The 18,137-nt window shown below is 37.4% G+C and overlaps 4 protein-coding genes across 4 annotated transcripts; 1 reads left to right on the top strand and 3 right to left on the bottom strand.

Annotated features, from left to right (window-relative positions):
- The first annotated feature begins 1,534 nt into the window (after positions 1-1,534).
- On the top strand, positions 1,535-4,857 carry LOC113694025 (mitochondrial carrier protein CoAc2). Its single transcript, XM_027212870.2, has 7 exons — positions 1,535-1,879; positions 3,095-3,180; positions 3,268-3,475; positions 3,661-3,787; positions 3,863-4,047; positions 4,129-4,251; positions 4,345-4,857. Exons 1-7 carry the CDS (start codon positions 1,715-1,717, stop codon positions 4,480-4,482), a joined length of 1,032 nt encoding a protein of 343 aa, XP_027068671.1. The 5' UTR covers positions 1,535-1,714; the 3' UTR covers positions 4,483-4,857.
- Positions 4,858-5,126: 269 nt separating this feature from the next.
- On the bottom strand, positions 5,127-6,704 carry LOC113694026 (pentatricopeptide repeat-containing protein At2g15690, mitochondrial-like). Its single transcript, XM_027212871.2, has one exon. The coding sequence runs from the start codon at positions 6,693-6,695 to the stop codon at positions 5,259-5,261; it is 1,437 nt and encodes a 478-aa protein (XP_027068672.1). The 5' UTR covers positions 6,696-6,704; the 3' UTR covers positions 5,127-5,258.
- A 2,283-nt stretch (positions 6,705-8,987) lies between these two features.
- Positions 8,988-11,450, bottom strand: LOC113693851 (serine acetyltransferase 5-like). Its single transcript, XM_027212593.2, has 2 exons — positions 10,887-11,450; positions 8,988-9,847 (listed from the first exon to the last, which is right to left on the bottom strand). The coding sequence occupies exons 1-2, from the start codon at positions 11,292-11,294 to the stop codon at positions 9,356-9,358; spliced, it is 900 nt and encodes a 299-aa protein (XP_027068394.2). The 5' UTR covers positions 11,295-11,450; the 3' UTR covers positions 8,988-9,355.
- Positions 11,451-12,853: 1,403 nt separating this feature from the next.
- On the bottom strand, positions 12,854-16,271 carry LOC113693847 (protein EFFECTOR OF TRANSCRIPTION 2). The gene is made up of 3 exons (XM_027212586.2): positions 16,052-16,271; positions 15,224-15,595; positions 12,854-14,710 (listed from the first exon to the last, which is right to left on the bottom strand). The coding sequence occupies exons 1-3, from the start codon at positions 16,205-16,207 to the stop codon at positions 13,187-13,189; spliced, it is 2,052 nt and encodes a 683-aa protein (XP_027068387.2). The 5' UTR covers positions 16,208-16,271; the 3' UTR covers positions 12,854-13,186.
- Between the last annotated feature and the right edge of the window lie 1,866 nt (positions 16,272-18,137).

Raw genomic sequence — 18,137 nt, forward strand, 5'->3', positions numbered from 1 at the left:
CTTTTTCTATGTTTATTTTTTGTTCAAATTTAATTCAATATAAATACTTGATAATGTTAGGATTAAATGTTTTCTTTGTTTTCAATTTTCAAGTAAAAAGAAATGAATATGAGTGAAAAACTAACAATTTTTTTAAATCTATATATATATATATATATATATTTGATTTTACTTGAATAGTACAAATAACATGTAATATATCTCTATTTAATTACATCTCTATTTGATTTCGTTAAGCGAAATTAAATATAGATATATTACATTATATTTGTACTATTCAGGTGAAATCAAATAGATATATACATGGATTTAAAAAAAAAACTATTCATACATATGATCAATGAGGAATGAAAAAATTCATTTTATAAAATGTGAAGGACGAAAAAATTCATTTTGTAAAATGTGAGGGATTATAAATCGAATTATATAAAATATAATTTGATAATTTTACCCTTAAAATGATCACGTGTAAGGCACGTGGTAGATTCTGATTAAAAACTAGTCGAAAACTTAGGTGGAGACCAAATTTGATCAATGTGAATTTGTAAGAGATGAAAAATTACACTTTTAAAAGTGAGGGACGAAAAAAGTCATTTCACAAAATGTAAGAGATATTTTGAACGATTTTTTCCAAAGAATATTGTACACGTTATTCAGTGTAAGGCTTTAATTACAGAAATGAACGCTCGCCATGTGAATTACTTTCACCCTTCAATATCAGCCAGTACTGTGTATACTGTAACTTTCGACTCGAGAACTTTGTAAGGTTTGAACTTCTGAAGTCTCTTTCTAACCCCAAAAATAAAAGAAAAATTTTAAATATCAAAACTTGTTTTCATGCGATGCATCAGAGTGCGTTTGGATTAGTTATTTTTGGGGATGTTTTTAAAAAATTTTACTGTAGTAAAGTTTTTACAATATATTTTGGGATATTTAAGAGTAGAAAAGTTTTTAAAATATATTTTGAGATATTTTTTAAATATTAAAAAAAATTAGACTATTTTGTAAAGTACCTTTTAAAGGCCCCTGTTTGGATAGCGATTTTTCATAGAAAAATTATTATATTTTTCGTAAACAAATTTTCCTATCATCTTTTTACCTCACATATATCATATCGCTACAGTATTTTTTCTACAAAAAAAATCTAAAAAAATGCAATCCAAACAAGGTAATATTTAAAAAACTTTTTCGAAAAACTAGCTTTTGAAAAACTCAGCAATTCAACCAGAGCTACTTTTTAGGTCGATCTTAATCGTAAATTGCTTGAACGATTCAAACAACGGTCACGGCTTCCAGTCTCTCAAGTCTTAATCTGCCAACTTAGAGAATGGTGGAAGAATTTTCATCTTTTGCTGCTTCTGGCGGACTGCATACATAGCTTGGAATCTACCTAACAGAGACGTATGGGTTGTCAGAGTCTGACTTGTCCAGAGTCCACACCCCATTATTATAAAAGAAAAAATAAAAAACCAAAAGTACCGAATGAAATGCCAAAACCCGTCTAGACAATCCCACGTGTTTTATCATTTTGTGATTCTACCAACAAATAGCGCCACAACCTTCGAGATTGTGTAAGCAGACGACGTTTTCGATTTTTCTTTGTCTTCCATTTCATACTAATGCAAGTAGCATAACAAATAGAGAGATCCCCATCCCTTCTCTCTCTTTTTCCTAGAAGGGGTCTCGTCTCCTTGATTTTCTGCTGCAAAATTGAATGGAAAAGAAGAGAGAGGAAAGAGACGGGGCTATGACTATGAATTGGGATGGGGTTATCGAGGGCATGCCTTTGTTTGCAAAAGAGTTGATTGCTGGGGGTGTGGCTGGCGGCATTGCCAAGACTGCTGTTGCCCCTCTTGAACGTATAAAGATCTTGTTTCAGGTAGTGTTGGGTTTGATATAATTTGGGAAATTGCTTATTCAAGTTGACTTTAAATAATAATTCTGTCAGCATGGGTCTTCTTTGGCGTCCCTCTTAGTCTCTTTATCGTTTGTGGATTCAAGTGCTTGATGGAGGCTGCGAATATGTAATGATGATTAATTTAATTTATTGAGTCCAAAAAACTGATTGTTCGTAATTGGCCTTTCTGGGATTTGCATAAAAATGTGGCAGTTAGATTCAGCTTCTGCTGAATTTGGGTCCTTTTTTGGGTGATCTTAAAATTGATTAAGTAGCTTGTGAATCCCTATTCTTTGACTTTCTTGCTGATTTGGGCTGCTAGGGAATGTTTTACAAAGTTGGTTTGATCACATTGTTTATAGATTGAGCAAACATAATCTGCAGTTCCACTGACAAAGATTAATCTCTTAGTTTGTTTGTCTGTTAGAAGGTGACCTTATGCATTAATCTGATACTTCAATAGAAAAATCATCCAACGCTTCTTGGGATTGTTTCTCACTTAACCTCAAAATTAAAAAGTTGTGTCTGTGGGGTTTTGGTAGTTACTACCTATATGGTACGAAATGCTGTTTATAGTCTGGACAAATTGGAAGTACATCATGTGTCAACAAGAACTGGATTTTGAAGTAAAAGAAAATTGCAAAAAATCCAAAAAAAAAAATGAAAAAAAAATCCAATTTTGAGTCCTTATGAATATGATAGTGGCATGCACCCCTTGTATACCCTATGGTGGGAAGTCGAACAAATATACACTAACTATGCAGATGGGATTAGTTTTGCTGCTTGAACTTGCAATGGTTGACTGGAATTTAAGCCACTTATCATTAGCAGATTATTCAGCTGATTGGTCAAGAAGTAGTTGTTGGTTTTCTGCCTAATTCTGAGTCATCCTAGTTTAGAGGTCTCAGTTTTTTGTTTTGTAGACTGTGTATGATTATAACCTAGCTTTTCCTTTTTGCTGTTAAGGATTTCAGTATCCTTTGCCTCTCTTCATGGCGCTGAAACAAGGCTCGAGACCAACTGAACGCATAGAAAACAGAAATATTTAAGCAACTTCTAAGTAACTCTATGCAGTGAAGCAATCTTGAAGGGCTAGTCTTGCAATCGAGCATGAACTGATTGAGAAGTATATTAATAATTAATGGAGAGAAAGACAGGAATTGAACAGTTATTTTGTTGTTTATTTATTTTTCCTAGACCAGACGAGCTGAATTTCAGAGCATAGGGCTCCTCGGATCATTCTCAAAAATAGCAAAAACAGAAGGATTGCTGGGCTTTTACAGGTGAAACAGTCCTCCTTTTATTATATAGTTCTTTTTATCACAATTACCTTTGATCTTATTTATGGGTTATCTGTCATTTACATTTAGGGGTAATGGAGCTAGTGTTGCTCGCATTGTGCCCTATGCAGCACTGCACTACATGACCTATGAGGAATACAGGCGGTGGATCATTCTTGGTATACCTGGCATCACTAGAGGTCCTGTTCTGGATCTCATTGCGGGATCCTTTGCTGGGGCAACTGCTGTGCTTTGCACTTACCCGCTTGATTTAGTCAGGACAAAATTAGCTTATCAGGTATGAATGAGAATGGCTGAGCATTTGACTTAATTCTCTCTTTCCGGAGCACATTTGCACTTCGAACTGACATTTTATTAGTATCATCTTAAATACTTTGGGAAGTCTCTTGGCTAATTTAAATGATCTTTAGCTTCATTTCATACTTTGTGAAACATATGACTGATTTGTCTCGAGTAGTAAAGGTTGTTGGATCACCAAAGTTGAATGTAAAAGGGCTTCTTCCCAATGAACAAGTTTATAAAGGGATTCTGGATTGCTTCTCCAAGACTTACAAGGAAGCTGGAGTTAGAGGCCTTTATCGAGGTGTTGGTAAGTTGCAGTAGTGCTGATTTTCTGTCTATGTAGAATTCGGCAAACTTCTTTATTTCTCAATATTTTTGGCAGCTCCATCCCTTTATGGGATTTTCCCTTATGCTGGTCTGAAATTCTATTTCTATGAGGAAATGAAAAGTCATGTCCGTGAAGACCACAAAAAAGATATTATGGTAAAACTTGCTTGCGGATCTGTAGCAGGTTTACTGGGTCAGACTTTTACTTATCCGCTTGACGTTGTTAGGAGGCAGATGCAGGTATGAATGGAATAGATTATGTCTTTGTTTTTTGGACTCCCTCTGTGAGTGGTTCAAAGAAAATATAAACTGCATTGGCAGGTCCAGCGACTTTCAGCATCTAACAGAACTGATATGAAAAGTACCATAGACACACTTGTTATGATAGTTCAAAGGCATGGTTGGAAACAACTATTTTCGGGGCTTAGCCTAAACTACCTAAAGGTAAGGTTGCATTCTTTTGTACCTCACTGGTTTAGTTCTTTTGTTCTTTCCATCTGTTACAGATCATAATTAGTGCACCTCTTCTAACTTCAGGTTGTACCATCTGTTGCAATTGGATTTACTGTATATGATGTCATGAAATCATTTCTGCGGGTACCATCACGAGATGAAGCTGTTGTAGAAGTCACAACCAACCGAAGAAAGAGCCAGCCGTCGTCTCTGTCCTCTTAATTTGTACTGTATCTAGACTCCACTATAGGCATTTCTAATTCATCCAATTCTTCTTAATGAGCTCTACAACATTGCCTTCTATAATTGTTAAAGGCTGGCCTGGTTATCTTTCTCAGTAACTTGGATTACTTCCCACCATTCTTTCAAGTTACTGTACATAAATGCCTAGATGAAACTACTGCTGGTTCCTTGTTGTATTAGATGAGAGGAGCTTAGCGGTTTGTACAGAATAAAAGTGCAGAATCATTGGACTACTTATGATCCAATGAATTGTCTAGTTTCATTTGCCTCTACAGCACTACTTTTGAGTGCACAACTTCAGTTGTAGATGAAAAAGATATATGACTATTTTCTACAAAATTTTAAGGGGTGGAACTGCAGGGTCTGTCTCTATTTTCCCTCTTTTGGTTGTTAGATTAGTTTAGAATTGCCTCTTTGGCACTGAACTCGTGAGAATATCAGTCTTGCCCTTCAGTAATGTTCCTCGATCGAGGCAAATTTATCAGTTTGTCTGTCATCACCTGCTTCAATCAAAGTTTTCAATTCTGTCAGGCAACAATATGTCCAATAATTGGGCCTTAACCACTTCAACTGCATGCTAGTTGATCCAATGAGAAAAAAGAAACATGCTGAAACACATAACCTTCCGGTAAAATGATCTTCTTTTCGGATCAAAAATAGTTGAATTTCACAGGTTTCAGTGTACATAAATCTGTAATGTTTGAGCATGTTAAATATCCTACTAGCGAGTTTGACCGTGTCTAGGGATATTTGATTCACCAATAATCCCCGCAAGAACATTTACCATCTCTGAAATGATGAAACCGCTTATTATCCCTAACAATCAGCTCTCTGCCAACAATCTTCGACATGATCTTTATTGCATTATGACAATCCCCACATATCCTGAGATTCTTAATGATCCTAAGAGTTGTCCTTGCTGGAGTACTAATCAAACCGTATGCAATAGCCAAACGTTCACTGTGATACATCAGAGCCTGCTCCTTGGCCTCCTCATCAATGTCATGAAGAACATACCGTGTATCTGGCACGTACCCTGCATCCCTCATCTGCCCATTCAACCCTTTGAATTTCTCATTTGCACCTTCCCCGTATAGACTGGTGCTCCTTAACTCACTAACTTTGATCTTGCCCTCAAGCTTATTGAAGTCGCAATTTCTCTTTGCCAATGGAGTAGGCACTTTATCAGGTGTAGCTTTGGAGGAATCAAGCTCGACCAATAGCTCCTCAGCTCGATCCTCAAGGTCAATATCTCCATGTACTCTGGCGAAACTCAAAACAGCTTCCCAAACTTCAACGGTCGGCTCAAAAGGCATATCCTCAATGAACTCCAAAGCTTCAACCAAGTGTCCAGCTTGACCCAGAACATCAATAACACCCAAGTAATGCTCAAATCCTGGCAGAATTCTATATTCATTTTGCATCATCTCAAAATAAAAGAAGCCTTCTCTCACTGCTCCTTCACAAGCACAAGCTGATAAAACAGCTACAAACGTCTCCGCATTAGGTTCCAATGCTCCAATTTTCCTCATTCTTTCAAACAAAAGCAACCCATTATTCCCCTCCCCAGTTTTGGCATAGCCATTGATCATCAGATGCCATAATTCCAAACTTCTATCGCGCAATCTATCAAACACTTTGCGGGCGCCGTTCATGTTCCCACATTTCACGTACATCTGCACCAGCTTAATATTCAACTCAACGTTTCTACTAAACGGTGACTTCATCATAAGCTCATGTACATTTTTACCAAGCTCAAGTGACTCAGAACTACCGCAAGAACTGATCAAAGCCTCGAAAACAAAATAATTCGCCTCGGCACCTTGCTTAATGCAGTCAATAGCTTCTTCAATGTTGCCTTCATTACATAATGACATTAAATCAGCATCTGATGGTGGAGGGGTCTGACAGTTTTGAGTTGATGGGCTGGTTTCATTTTCATTGGTAGTGGTCCTCTGGTAGTTGTTTTTGAGGAGTTGGGATGATTGGGGATGTGGGCTGTGATGAGGTCTGTGTCTGGGTTTAGTGGGGCGCTTTGGGGCGGTAGAAGTGCAGAGAGTTTTTAGCGGGGGGGTTCTGTAAGTGGAGTCTTTGAGAGGGAGATGAGACGGGGGTGGCGGAAGGGAAAGGTTCAAGCGGCTAGGAGAAGAAAAAGAGTTGCTTGATGTGTGGATGGAAGAGAGCGAAGCCATTGATGGAGAGAACGGGTAACTAATTGATATATATACATATAATTTCCTTTCAGAGTAATTAATCGGTCAATGAATATTTGGATTTTATTTATTTTTGCATCTAATTCTCATCCAATTAATTTTAATTTTTTCTCTCTTTTAATAAGTTCATAGTATTATTCTTTTTGGATTTAATTTTTTTATTTATATACGATAACTTTGTTTAGTGTGACTTTAATTGTTATATTGATAAATTTATTAACTTTGCTAGAAAGTAATACTAAATCATTTATGTAAAAGTCGACTATTGCTTTTCTTATTTTTTGTCTTGAACTGAAAATGAATATGAGTAGATGTATAATCATATTCATGAGAAAATTTAAATATTATCTCAAAGAATACCTATTATTTTTTTATGCCTTACACTGTTTAGTGAATATTATCACATTGTGATAAATTTACATATAAAAGTTTTCAAAGACTGATATAGTAGTTAAATGTTTGGACTACATTAGTTTTCTAAAATAAATATGAATAGTATGTAAAAAAAAAAAAAAACATTGTTGATAAATTTTTTTATGTCTTTTTTCCGTTTTTTTTTTCTAAGTATAAGTGAGAGAATTGAAATTCCAAACTTCTTATTTACACTCATTTCCCTCATTTATGTCTGGCTGGCATCAATTCATAACTGGTCATGAAAAAAAAAATATTCCGTGTTAATTAATGCACAGGCTAAATACTAGTAGTTGTGAACATCGTTATCATTGCGTGATTGAGCAAAATAGTTTATTAATTTATAAACGTGCATCTGCTTTAAACCAAAAAAAAAAAAAAAAGGGATGATTTAAACAAACGTGATTTCCTAATATTTTAATGAAAAAACAAAGAGATAAATACCCACAAAAAATGAATAAGAAGAATAGTGATTATTCATTTAATGTAAAAGCAACATATATAGTTAATATTTTTTTCCCTAACAGGGAGGGGTAGGATTTAAAAAAGTAGGAAGGGGGCGGAGGATTTGGATGCAAAACTTTTTATTGTTGGGATCTCAATCTTAGCTATTAGATCAAGATCATAATTGTCTGTTTTCTCTATACAAATCGTAAAAAAAGGATGAGTAAAATAAAAAAATGTGATTGTTTATTGATTCCAACATAATTTTTAAAAAAAAAGAATACATTAAAAAAAGTGGGTTATATGTAATCTTATGGGAAAATTTTCATTCTTTTACTATTTGAAAATAAGGGGGGAAAATCTAAAGAATACATAAAAAAGGTGGATTACATGTAATCTTATAAAAAAAAAATTTCTTTCTTTTACTAATTGAAAATAAGGTACAAAAAAAAAATCTGTAATCAGATCTAAATTGGCCGGCTCCACAGGACTCTAGCCCAGATCTAAAATCTGTAATCTGTAATCGAACTAAATTGGCCCGCAAACTCTTCTCTATCCACTCTAAAACAGATACTACAATAATGGCAATGGTAAAACACTTTTTCGAAGTCCTTGAAGTAAAAAGTAGAAATGTAAAGAAATCAATTTTTAGGATATGTAAAGATACCGTCCGCCACAAAGCAGGCAAGCAGGCCTCATCATCTACTGCAGTAGCAAAACAAAGAAACAACACAGGAAAATTATTACTGAATCTTTGTTTTTTCGTAACTATTCATATTCTCCTTCCCTTTGGTTGAATTGTCCAGTTTGCAAAGAGCCCTTTTTCAGGATTCTCTCAGTTATTTGTGGTGGTTTCTACTGTTTACATGATTTTACTTGCAACCATTTGACTTTGTGCAATATTTGGCTTTGAAATTTTTTATTTCTTTTATAGCAGAAGGCTTGGGAAATTCTTGAGACTGTGTTTTCAAGAATTGTGAAGACCCTTTTAAATTTACTTGAAGTAAAGTGTACCCAACTGGAGAAAGATGGGGACTTTGTTGAAGACACCTAACAAGCTTGAATTCGTTTCTCCCTCGTGTGGTTTTGCTCATATAGTCAGTGCCTTGAGCTCTTTGAGGCATCTGATTAGTCAACAATTTAGTAAGTTTGGTTATAAGAAATGTTGCTTCAATGGGGGCAGTGGTAGAACCTGTAGAATTAAAAGGCCAGTTGAAGACATAAAACTGATCATTTGAACAAAACATCTGCTTTATCGGGGTCGTTTTCCATGGACCTTTAGATTCAGATCGCGTTCTTTGTACCCTGAATTTGCTGTTGAGAATCCAGCAGTAAACTGGTCCCCTGAATTTAGCAGTTGAAAATCTAGCATATGGCTAGAGGGAAGTGACTTCACCGCATGATTCAACCTTGCTCTCGCCTTTAATGCATCAAGCTCATATATTACTTTCTTCTGTCAACTTCTTGGTGTTTACAGATTACAAAGCCGAGAAAGCTGATCAATGAGTTCACCTTATTACAGAGGGCCAAAATTTGATAAGATGTCCTGCTCAAATGCCCTAAAGACCTTCATGGGATCAAAGTCTAGCATCAAGACATGCATATTGTCTGAAGATACATGTGGTTACCTATTTAGGACTCTACCAGCCTATCACTTGAGCCTCCTAGCTTCATCTAGCACATCTCAGAAAACTGTTGGAATACTCCTACTCTAAACAGATGATAACAACATCAAGATACAGAAAAACTCATGTTTTGCATGCTATATTACAATAGCATGGGCATCAAATGACATAATCAGACCATTCAGAAATAAATGAAGTATGATCCATGGACTCCCCAGGCACTTCATCATGCCTTCTTGGCTGATCCTTCCCTCCCACCAGCCTTGCTGGGTTCCCAACCACCGTCGTCTTCGGTGGCACGTCTATCAAGACTACAGACCCAGCACCAATTTTGGCTCCCTTTCCAATCTTCACATTGCCTAATATTGTTGCTCCAGCACCAATGAGAACTCCATCTCCAATCTTCGGATGGCGATCGCCACCGGCCTTGCCGGTGCCCCCTAGGGTTACATGGTGAAGAATCGACACATTGTTCCCAATCACTGCTGTCTCACCAACTACCACGCCGGTTGCATGGTCAAAAAGGATGCCTTTGCCAATTTCAGCTGCCGGGTGAATGTCAACAGCAAAGACATCAGAAATTCGGGACTGGAGAGCCAGAGCAAGTGGCCTTCGAGATTCAGTCCAGAGCTTGTGAGCTACTCGGTGGGCCTGACACACAAACAATTTATTCTTCATTATACATAAATCAACAAAATCATTAAGGAAAGAATCTTCTAACCTCAAAGAATGGCCATTCTGATTTAACAAGTTCATTTCCTGATAATGAAACGTTACGTGTTAAATACTGACATCAATCACGGCTACATACCATAACATGACATACATGTACTCGTGAAAATCCTAGTGCAACCTCATTTCTCCAGAAGCACTATGAGCTCCTCTGACGAGTGAAATACCAATCCTCAGGATCACTTTAAGCTCCACCATCAGGTATCAAGTTTACGCAAATGCAAATAGCCATGCAAGTTTATGTTGTTTATTGTACTCAAGACAGAAAGCCTCGAAGCTCAAACTTCCCACAACATCCATCATTCCTACGGAAAACACTAACATATCTCGCTGCCTTTCCAAATCGAATAACATATTCGCAACCTAACATTGATTCACCATGTTACTCATTTTGCATTACTTTATAAATCTACACAAAAGAATTCGGCAGGGCAACAAATCAACTTAAATTTTTTTTTTTTTGTTTTTTCCAACAAACGAACAAATCAACTTAATTGAGAGGCTAAAATTAGCTTTAAAATGTTCTCACAACTTTAAGATGTCTGTCTTTTCCTAGTCACATACTTGATACAGGAGGAGCAAGATCTATTTTACACATCGGGGTTGGCGTTGGCTGAGCTGCGTAAACTTCCTCCAGACATGGAATTGAACTTGAAATGAGGTACATCAAGAACGCTCGTACCAATTATTACTCAAACTCGGAATCAAGTAAGCTGAATGAAGATTTACAAAAAAAAAAAAAAAAAAAAAAAAATCATGTGAAGTAACTCATTCTAATTCCATCAGCTATAGGCTATGTTTTGGAGAAGCCAACGGAGCTTTTCCCATCAATTAATATATATATATATATATATATATATTTAAAAATGAATAAAGCTAAAACTTGGATCCTTTTTAAGAGCTCTAGCTGTAACAAAAGATACGTAACAAAATTGCCAAAGAATAAAAAAAATTTCACCTGGCAAGCGAGGAACCCTTTATAGTTAAGGAGGCAATGAGAGAAGGAGACGCAAGCAGGGTCCCTGTAGCGGGCAGCGATGAGGTCAGCGACGGTGGCTGACCGGAGATTAGGGTCTCTGGAGAAGGAATTAAGGAAAAGGTCATAGAGGAGGGTGGAGAGAAGAGTGGAAGAACAGAGCTTATTTCCCAAGTGGAAGGATAAAGAACGTTCTAAAGACGGGTGAGAAAGAATTGTGGAGTACAAGTAGCTGGCCAAAGCCGGTTCGGTTTCAGCATCGCGCCGAGCCTCGGCTTTGATCTGGATCCACACCCAGGCTTCGCCGCCGTCGTTTGCTAAGTCTATGGGCGACAGCATCTGCTGGGTTTGTGTTGGTGAAGAACCGGAACGTAGTTCTTCCCCGGGCATTACGGTGGCGGCGTCGTTTCTCTTCTTCTTTCTTTTTCTGTTTGTTTCACCCTGTCCCCCTCTTTTTTTTTTGAAGTCGGTATATAAAGTAGATATCGGCGGCAGAGGAGCAACTCTCTATTTCTACTTCTATTTCTGTGGGTGAAGCTATCGGCACTTCTGTTTCTGCGTGCGTACGTAATGCTACTACTAGATTGGATGGCTGACGTTTACGGGAGTGCCACGTGGAATTGCTTTTGACCTTGCGTTGTGCTTAAATCAGGGACATAAATATCACCTCCAATGTTTGGGATTTGGCGGCGCCTCTGAAGGATTAGATCAGGGGCAGAGTTAGCTAACGACAAATCAACTATGGCATGCGGGCCAAAATTCACCAGTTATTATATGTAGATTTGGCCAGTTAAGGTTTTGTTCACTTCCGTCCAACTGTTCAAGTTTTACTAATACAAAGACTATTGCTTAGTTGATTTGGGCAGCGCAAGGTTGCCCGGATATGGCAATTGATATGTGCCCGGATATTGCTGCAGTTGAATACGTTAAAAGGAAGAAATAGAAGAGATTGTTTCCACAGATGTTTTTAATTACACTAATTGCTTGCATTGATGGAGTTTTATGATTTCTAGTAGAGACTTCTAAGTAGGCTGGTAGCGTGTTTGTAGCAGGTGCTAGCCTTGACAAAAAGAGGGAGGTCTCTCTCTGCCACTTGCATTCTTTGGTCTACAAAGGTTGGTAATGACAGCAGGCAGGCTTTTGAAGCTGGTGACGAAGGGAGCATTCACCCCAGTTTTGCATGCTTTGGCGGATTGTTGCTGCTTGCAGGTTCCTTTCACTTTGTGCTGCTCTTAGCTGGCTCTGTGCTGTGTTTTTTGGCAGCGGGATAAGCTTGAGTTGAAGTTGGAATAGAGATTGAGGCAGAAATAGTTTGAGCTGCAGATTTGCTTGCAGGCAATTGATGTTTGCTGAGATTCTGAAGCCGCTTGTACTGCCAAGGCTTGGATTTTGTTATGATGAAGCTCCATTGTCATTTGGTGGTAGTAGCAGGATTGACCCCAGTTGGCAAGCAAGCTGATATGTCGTAAATCTGCAGAATGTTACAAGCATTCTGATCTTAATTGTTGCAGTAAACATTCATAATGGAACAGCGATGAAGCCTAAATTATACCAGAGTGCTTCATTTGGTATACATTTATTTGGTTTTAGATGCTTCTGTCGCATGAAAAATTGTTCAACCTTCCAGAAGAGTTGCAAGTATTTTATGCTGTTGGTCGGTCCATTGGAGTCTTGTGTGTGGAAGAACTGGAATCCCATCTAGTATGGCTATGGTCCTATGGATTATTTAAATTAGCAAAGAGGATGTGCATCAAAGGAATGTTAATTCAGTGGGCATGGACAAAAGGTACAGTTTTGGTAACACCACAGTCGCTATGGATCAAAAGAAGGAACAAAGACAATGAGATACTGTACCTTTTTTCTTTAGCTAACAGGTAAGAGTCCGATGTTCATTGTCAACTGACACGAGTAAATGGTTAGAGCATTCTGGCTGATGCAAGAAGAACAGATATTCCAACGTTAGCAGAGCTACAAAGCCATTTTTCTTTAGACAAACAAATCTAAAAGCTACAAAGCGATGCTAAGCAGGCTGGTTAGGCCAATCAACAGATCAACAAGGGATTTACCACTCCCACTCTAGCTAAGATGCTATGAGATGCAAGTTACAGTACGTCTATATTATACAAACACTTGAACAATGCAGGTTCTGCTCTCCTTAACATTTTTCAGGATGCAGAATATGCATGAAGTGTCATAAGACACTAATATTCAGCATTTTATCGGGATGAAAAAGACACAATACTTCTATTATCATACAGCACTTGTTTCTGAACTTAGGTCCGCTAGCCTCCGTGCTGCCAACAGCTACCACCAGCTGTTGACCTTCTGCAGTAAGAACCACTGCGCGTGGGTGCACCACAAGTTGATGAAAAATTTCCATATGCAGAACCATAAGAGGCATAACTGTAAGAGTTAGCATAACCTTCGTGCTGCCAACATCTACCGCCAGCTGTTGACCTTCTGCAATAAGAACCACTGAGCGTCGGTGCACCACAAGTTGATGAAAAGGTTTCATATGCGGAACCATGAGATGCATAACTGAAAGAGTTAGCATAATATCTGAAGTCATTACTACTTCCGGGACTTAAATCAGCCCTCCTGCCTTCGTGCTGCGAACATCTTTTATTCCCGTTAGTAGGTTTCCTGCTACAATGTGAACCATTCTGTAATGCTGCCCCACAAGTTGATGTAAAGTCGTCAGAGGCATACTGAAGAGAAGTACTACTTTGCCTTGAGTTATTACAAGAGCCACTTGCTGGACTTGCATCAACTCTCATGCCTTTATGCTGCCAGCATCTTTTATTTCCTTCTGTAGGTTTTCTACTGCAGAATGAACCATCATGTGTTGCTGCCCCACATGCTGGAGGAGTTTTATCACAAAAAACTGAAGGAATAAGTGAATGATTCTGGCTCTCCTGCATCCCAATTTTGGGACCTGAAGGTATAAACGAGCTGGGGATTTCATCTCTATGGGAAATACAAATGGTCTCTTTGATCCTCTTGCCCTTGTGCTCCTCGCACCTCTTTCTACCCGCCGGAGGTTGCCTGGTGCAAAAAGTCCCATCGTCTAGGTCCACTCCACATATAGTTGAGCTAGAATCAGTGTGGCCAGCTTTACTGAGGGATGTATTATAGTCCAGAACTGGACCATACACATAATTTGCTTTCTTATCATTTACTAGCTGAGGGAAATTATTGATTTTCCTTCCCTTATGCTCCAGGCATCTCTTGTTTCCTTGGACTGGTTTGCTTGTACAGCAAGAGCCATCATCCAAAATGACTCCACAAGGTGGGGTGAATGTCTTGTCTATAGGATACTCATTTGCAACCAAAGTTGATTTTCCATCTTTAAGTAACTTAGATGTGAAACCATTTACTTTCATGCCTTTATGCTCTGAACACCTTTTGTTCCCTTCAGCTGGTGCCCTTTTACAGACGACTCCATGACCTAAAGCGACACCACAGATGCTAATGTAATTTTCGTTGATAACAGATCTGACAATCAATCTTGGCTGTGATCGTCCAAATTTGAAAATTTGAGGGAGGAGACCATTAGTTTCCAAGCTAGTGTAAAAGTCCAATCCATTCTCCACAAAAGGTGGTTTGTAAGCTTTGATTTTTATTCCCTTCTTCTTTTGAGATAAAACCTGTAGCTTTGCCATAAAGGGAGAAGTTTTAGAGATGCGATCAAGCATTTTGAGTATATCATTGTGTCGGCGAGGACCATTACTTCCCTTATTCCATGCGTAATCAAACTTGCCAAGCAGATCAGATTCAGTTTTATCGGCATCCCTTGCACTCTTCATCTGTTCAAAACCAAAACACAGGTAAAAATTTCTCATCGGGATCCAGAAAATGTTTATGTCACATGAGCAGATGTACACTTTTGAAGAGAGAAAGAACTAAATCGATGTTAAACAAAGGTTCAAGTAAATCACTACGAGAACTCCTGAATATTAACTTAGTCGTTGAAAGAGTAACATGCTGCATCTGAACTTCAAAAGTTTTGTTTTAACCATGTTAATGATCCTACATTATTGACTTGGTAGAGAATGAAAGAGGGTTTTTCAAACGAATCACAAAATGCTGTGGTTCTTAAATAAAATTTCTGAATTTATTCTGAAGTAATTCACAAGATCACGTACCTTTCCTTCGCCTTACCTGTTTCTTCAAGTCACTAGGGTCATTCATTATCCAAATAGTGAATGGAGTGACCCAATAATTTCTATTATCTTCTGTTGGTTCGTTTCTAAAGTAGAGAAATTTTAAACTGACTACATAAGCAATTAAATGACTATTTAAAAAAAAAAAAAACTCACAGGAGCCCATCTGTAGACAATGGAGAACCCTTCAGAAAATATGTCCTTGAACAATCCAGATCCCGTTTGAGCCAAACTTCCGTTGCAACCATTCAACTTAGTGTTGGAGCTGCCATTCTCCAAATGAGCCCCTTCGCGCCCATACTGCTGTAGTCTATTCCTAACGTTGTCAGATTTTCCAAGGTAAACAGGAATTATAAAGTCCGGATCAAGTTTGCCAGCATCTCGCCGAGATTTACTACGCCATACAGCTGTGCCAAGCTCATAAACTCCAGTACAGGAAGTGCAATTTGGGAGGTTCTGCGTCCTGTATCTTTCAGCCCCTTCCTTCCCATTTGAATGGTCTTCCCAATCAGAGGGTCCAATTAGAACCTGGACATAAATCACATAGAACCCATCATGCATTCAATATTAAACTTAAAAAGCATAAGCCAATTATAAATCCACGTCTGACAATCAACGGCAGACCACAAATTCTTGGTTAAAATGATCCCAGACTCCTCATTTGATACAATTGGCAGCTATTATAAAGGATGAATCCAGTACACAATGCATATGATATTCTTTGTTTCTTTAAGATCAATGATCAAACATATTCTCATATTAACATCAATCATCGAAGAGTTAAAGCAATTTCTGTGGGAATACTACTCTACGGCATCAATTTAATTTCTGGGCTGAACTCCTTCTAACATAAAAGCATAAATCGTTAACAAAATTTCTAGCAAGAGCGCTCCAAGAATAGAGAGTATAAATCAAAGACTTAAATTGAGAACGATGATGTCCAAGCAGTCACGTAAGGAGAGAAGGAAGAAGGGCGTTGCTGACCTTCCACGGTGAGAAAGCAGAGTCATGCTTGGTACGCCTGCAATCTTCTCTCTTTAGCCTGCTGCTGCTGCTGATTGTAGCGAGGGCGGTCACAGATTTCTCCATAGCTTCCACTGATAGAGTGATAGATGGAGGAGCTCGCTCTCCACTCTCCATTCTCCCACTGTCACCGAGCCTGAGCCAGCGGACCGTTGCTGCTTCACAATCACAGCGGAGTAGTCCCTTGACTTCCTTCCTTTATATAAAGCGCGGTCGTGTTTAGTGTGAAATTACTAGCTTGCCCGCAGTCACGCCGAGAGTTGCACAAATGGTCCTCGCATATTTGCAAATTATCTTCTTCTTCTTCTTTTTTCTGTAAATTAAAAATTTTAAATTCTTTACAATTATATAAAGTTGATCGTCAAAAAAAAAAAATATCCGATTAAAATTAAGCTGCTATGCTTTGAATATGTGGTGGGCTAGGACACATAAAGGGGGTTTAAGAGATCAAAAGGCGAGAAAAGGAGGACTGATCATTTTTTTTTTGTCTTTAAAAGATTAACTAGATAGACTCCTGTCCTGTCCTGTCTACCACTTTGGTGGCTGCGGTGTTGTATTGTATTATTTTTGGGTTGCTACTCAATAACATATGATGGTTGGATAGTTAGCGGTGACCAAACTGAAAAATGAAATTCTTATCCTATTGTTGTACTTGCACAATTTTCTAGGGTGGGGCTAAATCCATGCGTCTAGCACTAAGATGGCAATAAAGCCCATGAGAGTTTAATAAATACTTTTTTTGATACAAAAAATTGTCTTTCATACAACAAGAAATATTTAAGAAATTAATTTAAATTTTAATTAATTTAAATTGTTTGATACCGTCATCCTATTTATTGATCTACTAGTATTTTTTAAAAGTATACTGCGATCAACTTTGAAGTGCAACGTGTCAAAAAGATAAAAATATTTTCTTAACACAATTAAAAAAAAAAAATCTCATCTTCTCTTACATGGAAAAGAAATAAAAACATTCTCTCCACCAAATAAGAGGAAAAAAATAGGTGGCATCGAGGTGAATGAAAAAAATGTCAAAAATTTTAAGATCATTCACAACAACGTAAAATTCAAATGCAAATTAGCACCATCTATTTTTAACAAAAAAAAAATAAAACCTAATTTTTTTTGTTGAAAAAGTTTCTACCAATCCCCCGTAAATGCTATGGATATTTTGGTCAACTTTATTATAAGTGTGGTAAAAACGTGAATCATTAGTTAGGTTGGTTTCTGAGGCCAAGTTGATTGATAATGTGATGTATGTGACATATATATATATATATATATATATGTGTGTGTGTATGTGTTTGGATAGGAGATTATTTAAAATAATTATTATAATATTTTTATAATATAATATACATAAGATTAAAAAAATCAAAAATTATATTTATGACGCAAATAAGTAATTTAAAACCAAATAATCGCTATCCAATCACAAGCTTGCTTCAACCCGAAGAAAAATGGTGTAGCCAAAAGCTTCTTGTACTGTTTTTGGTCACGCGAGGTTATCAGACATGGGGTCCATATTTTGTAGTCGCAAGTCAGTATTGTCAGAGCATTATTGATTGTAGTTTCTTTTTCTTTTCCATTTTTTTTTTCTAATCCCTTAATATTTATTCATTTATTTATTGGGTCCTGATCGATAATAAAGAAATCACAAGTAGTGAGACCAATTGTCAGTCACAAGCGTTTTGAACCATGCATGTACTATTTTATCAAATTGTTAACTGTCACAAATAATTTTTAAACATTTTTCACAAAGATGTGAAATTAGTGCAAAGGTAATCCGAATCCACAAATTAAATTCAAACCGCATTATTCCAAATTCATATGTTAATGGTGGCTGCCAACTGAACCGCAAGAGATGATTGATTAGGTTATCCTTGCAGAGGATAAGAAGTTACTCTCGGTACTGCTCTTACCTTTTTAGAAAGAGCAAAGACGTGAACAGACAATGGTTACCAATTTCCAAATAATTCTAGAGTACGTGGCATATAATCTGCAAGCATAGCCAAAATAGCCTTGTGGAAAGTGGAACCTTTTGTCA

Source organism: Coffea arabica, chromosome 6c (genome assembly GCF_036785885.1).
Source record: "Coffea arabica cultivar ET-39 chromosome 6c, Coffea Arabica ET-39 HiFi, whole genome shotgun sequence".
Classification (NCBI taxonomy): Eukaryota; Viridiplantae; Streptophyta; class Magnoliopsida; order Gentianales; family Rubiaceae; genus Coffea; species Coffea arabica.

Bases quoted from the DNA above. Each gene is read 5' to 3' on its own strand.
- LOC113694025 (XM_027212870.2), top strand. From the start codon at position 1,715: ATGGAAAAGAAGAGAGAGGAAAGAGACGGGGCTATGACTATGAATTGG. The intron at 3,476-3,660 runs GTATGAATGAGA...CGAGTAGTAAAG, and splicing joins GGACAAAATTAGCTTATCAG to GTTGTTGGATCACCAAAGTT. The intron at 4,048-4,128 runs GTATGAATGGAA...CTGCATTGGCAG, and splicing joins TTGTTAGGAGGCAGATGCAG to GTCCAGCGACTTTCAGCATC.
- LOC113694026 (XM_027212871.2), bottom strand. From the start codon at position 6,695: ATGGCTTCGCTCTCTTCCATCCACACATCAAGCAACTCTTTTTCTTCT.
- LOC113693851 (XM_027212593.2), bottom strand. From the start codon at position 11,294: ATGCCCGGGGAAGAACTACGTTCCGGTTCTTCACCAACACAAACCCAG. The intron at 9,848-10,886 runs GTGAAATTTTTT...TTTGTGTGTCAG, and splicing joins AAGGGTTCCTCGCTTGCCAG to GCCCACCGAGTAGCTCACAA.
- LOC113693847 (XM_027212586.2), bottom strand. From the start codon at position 16,207: ATGGAGAGTGGAGAGCGAGCTCCTCCATCTATCACTCTATCAGTGGAA. The intron at 15,596-16,051 runs GTCAGCAACGCC...ATTTATGTCCAG, and splicing joins CTGCTTTCTCACCGTGGAAG to GTTCTAATTGGACCCTCTGA. The intron at 14,711-15,223 runs GTGAGTTTTTTT...GGTTTTGAACAG, and splicing joins TTGTCTACAGATGGGCTCCT to ATGAAGAGTGCAAGGGATGC.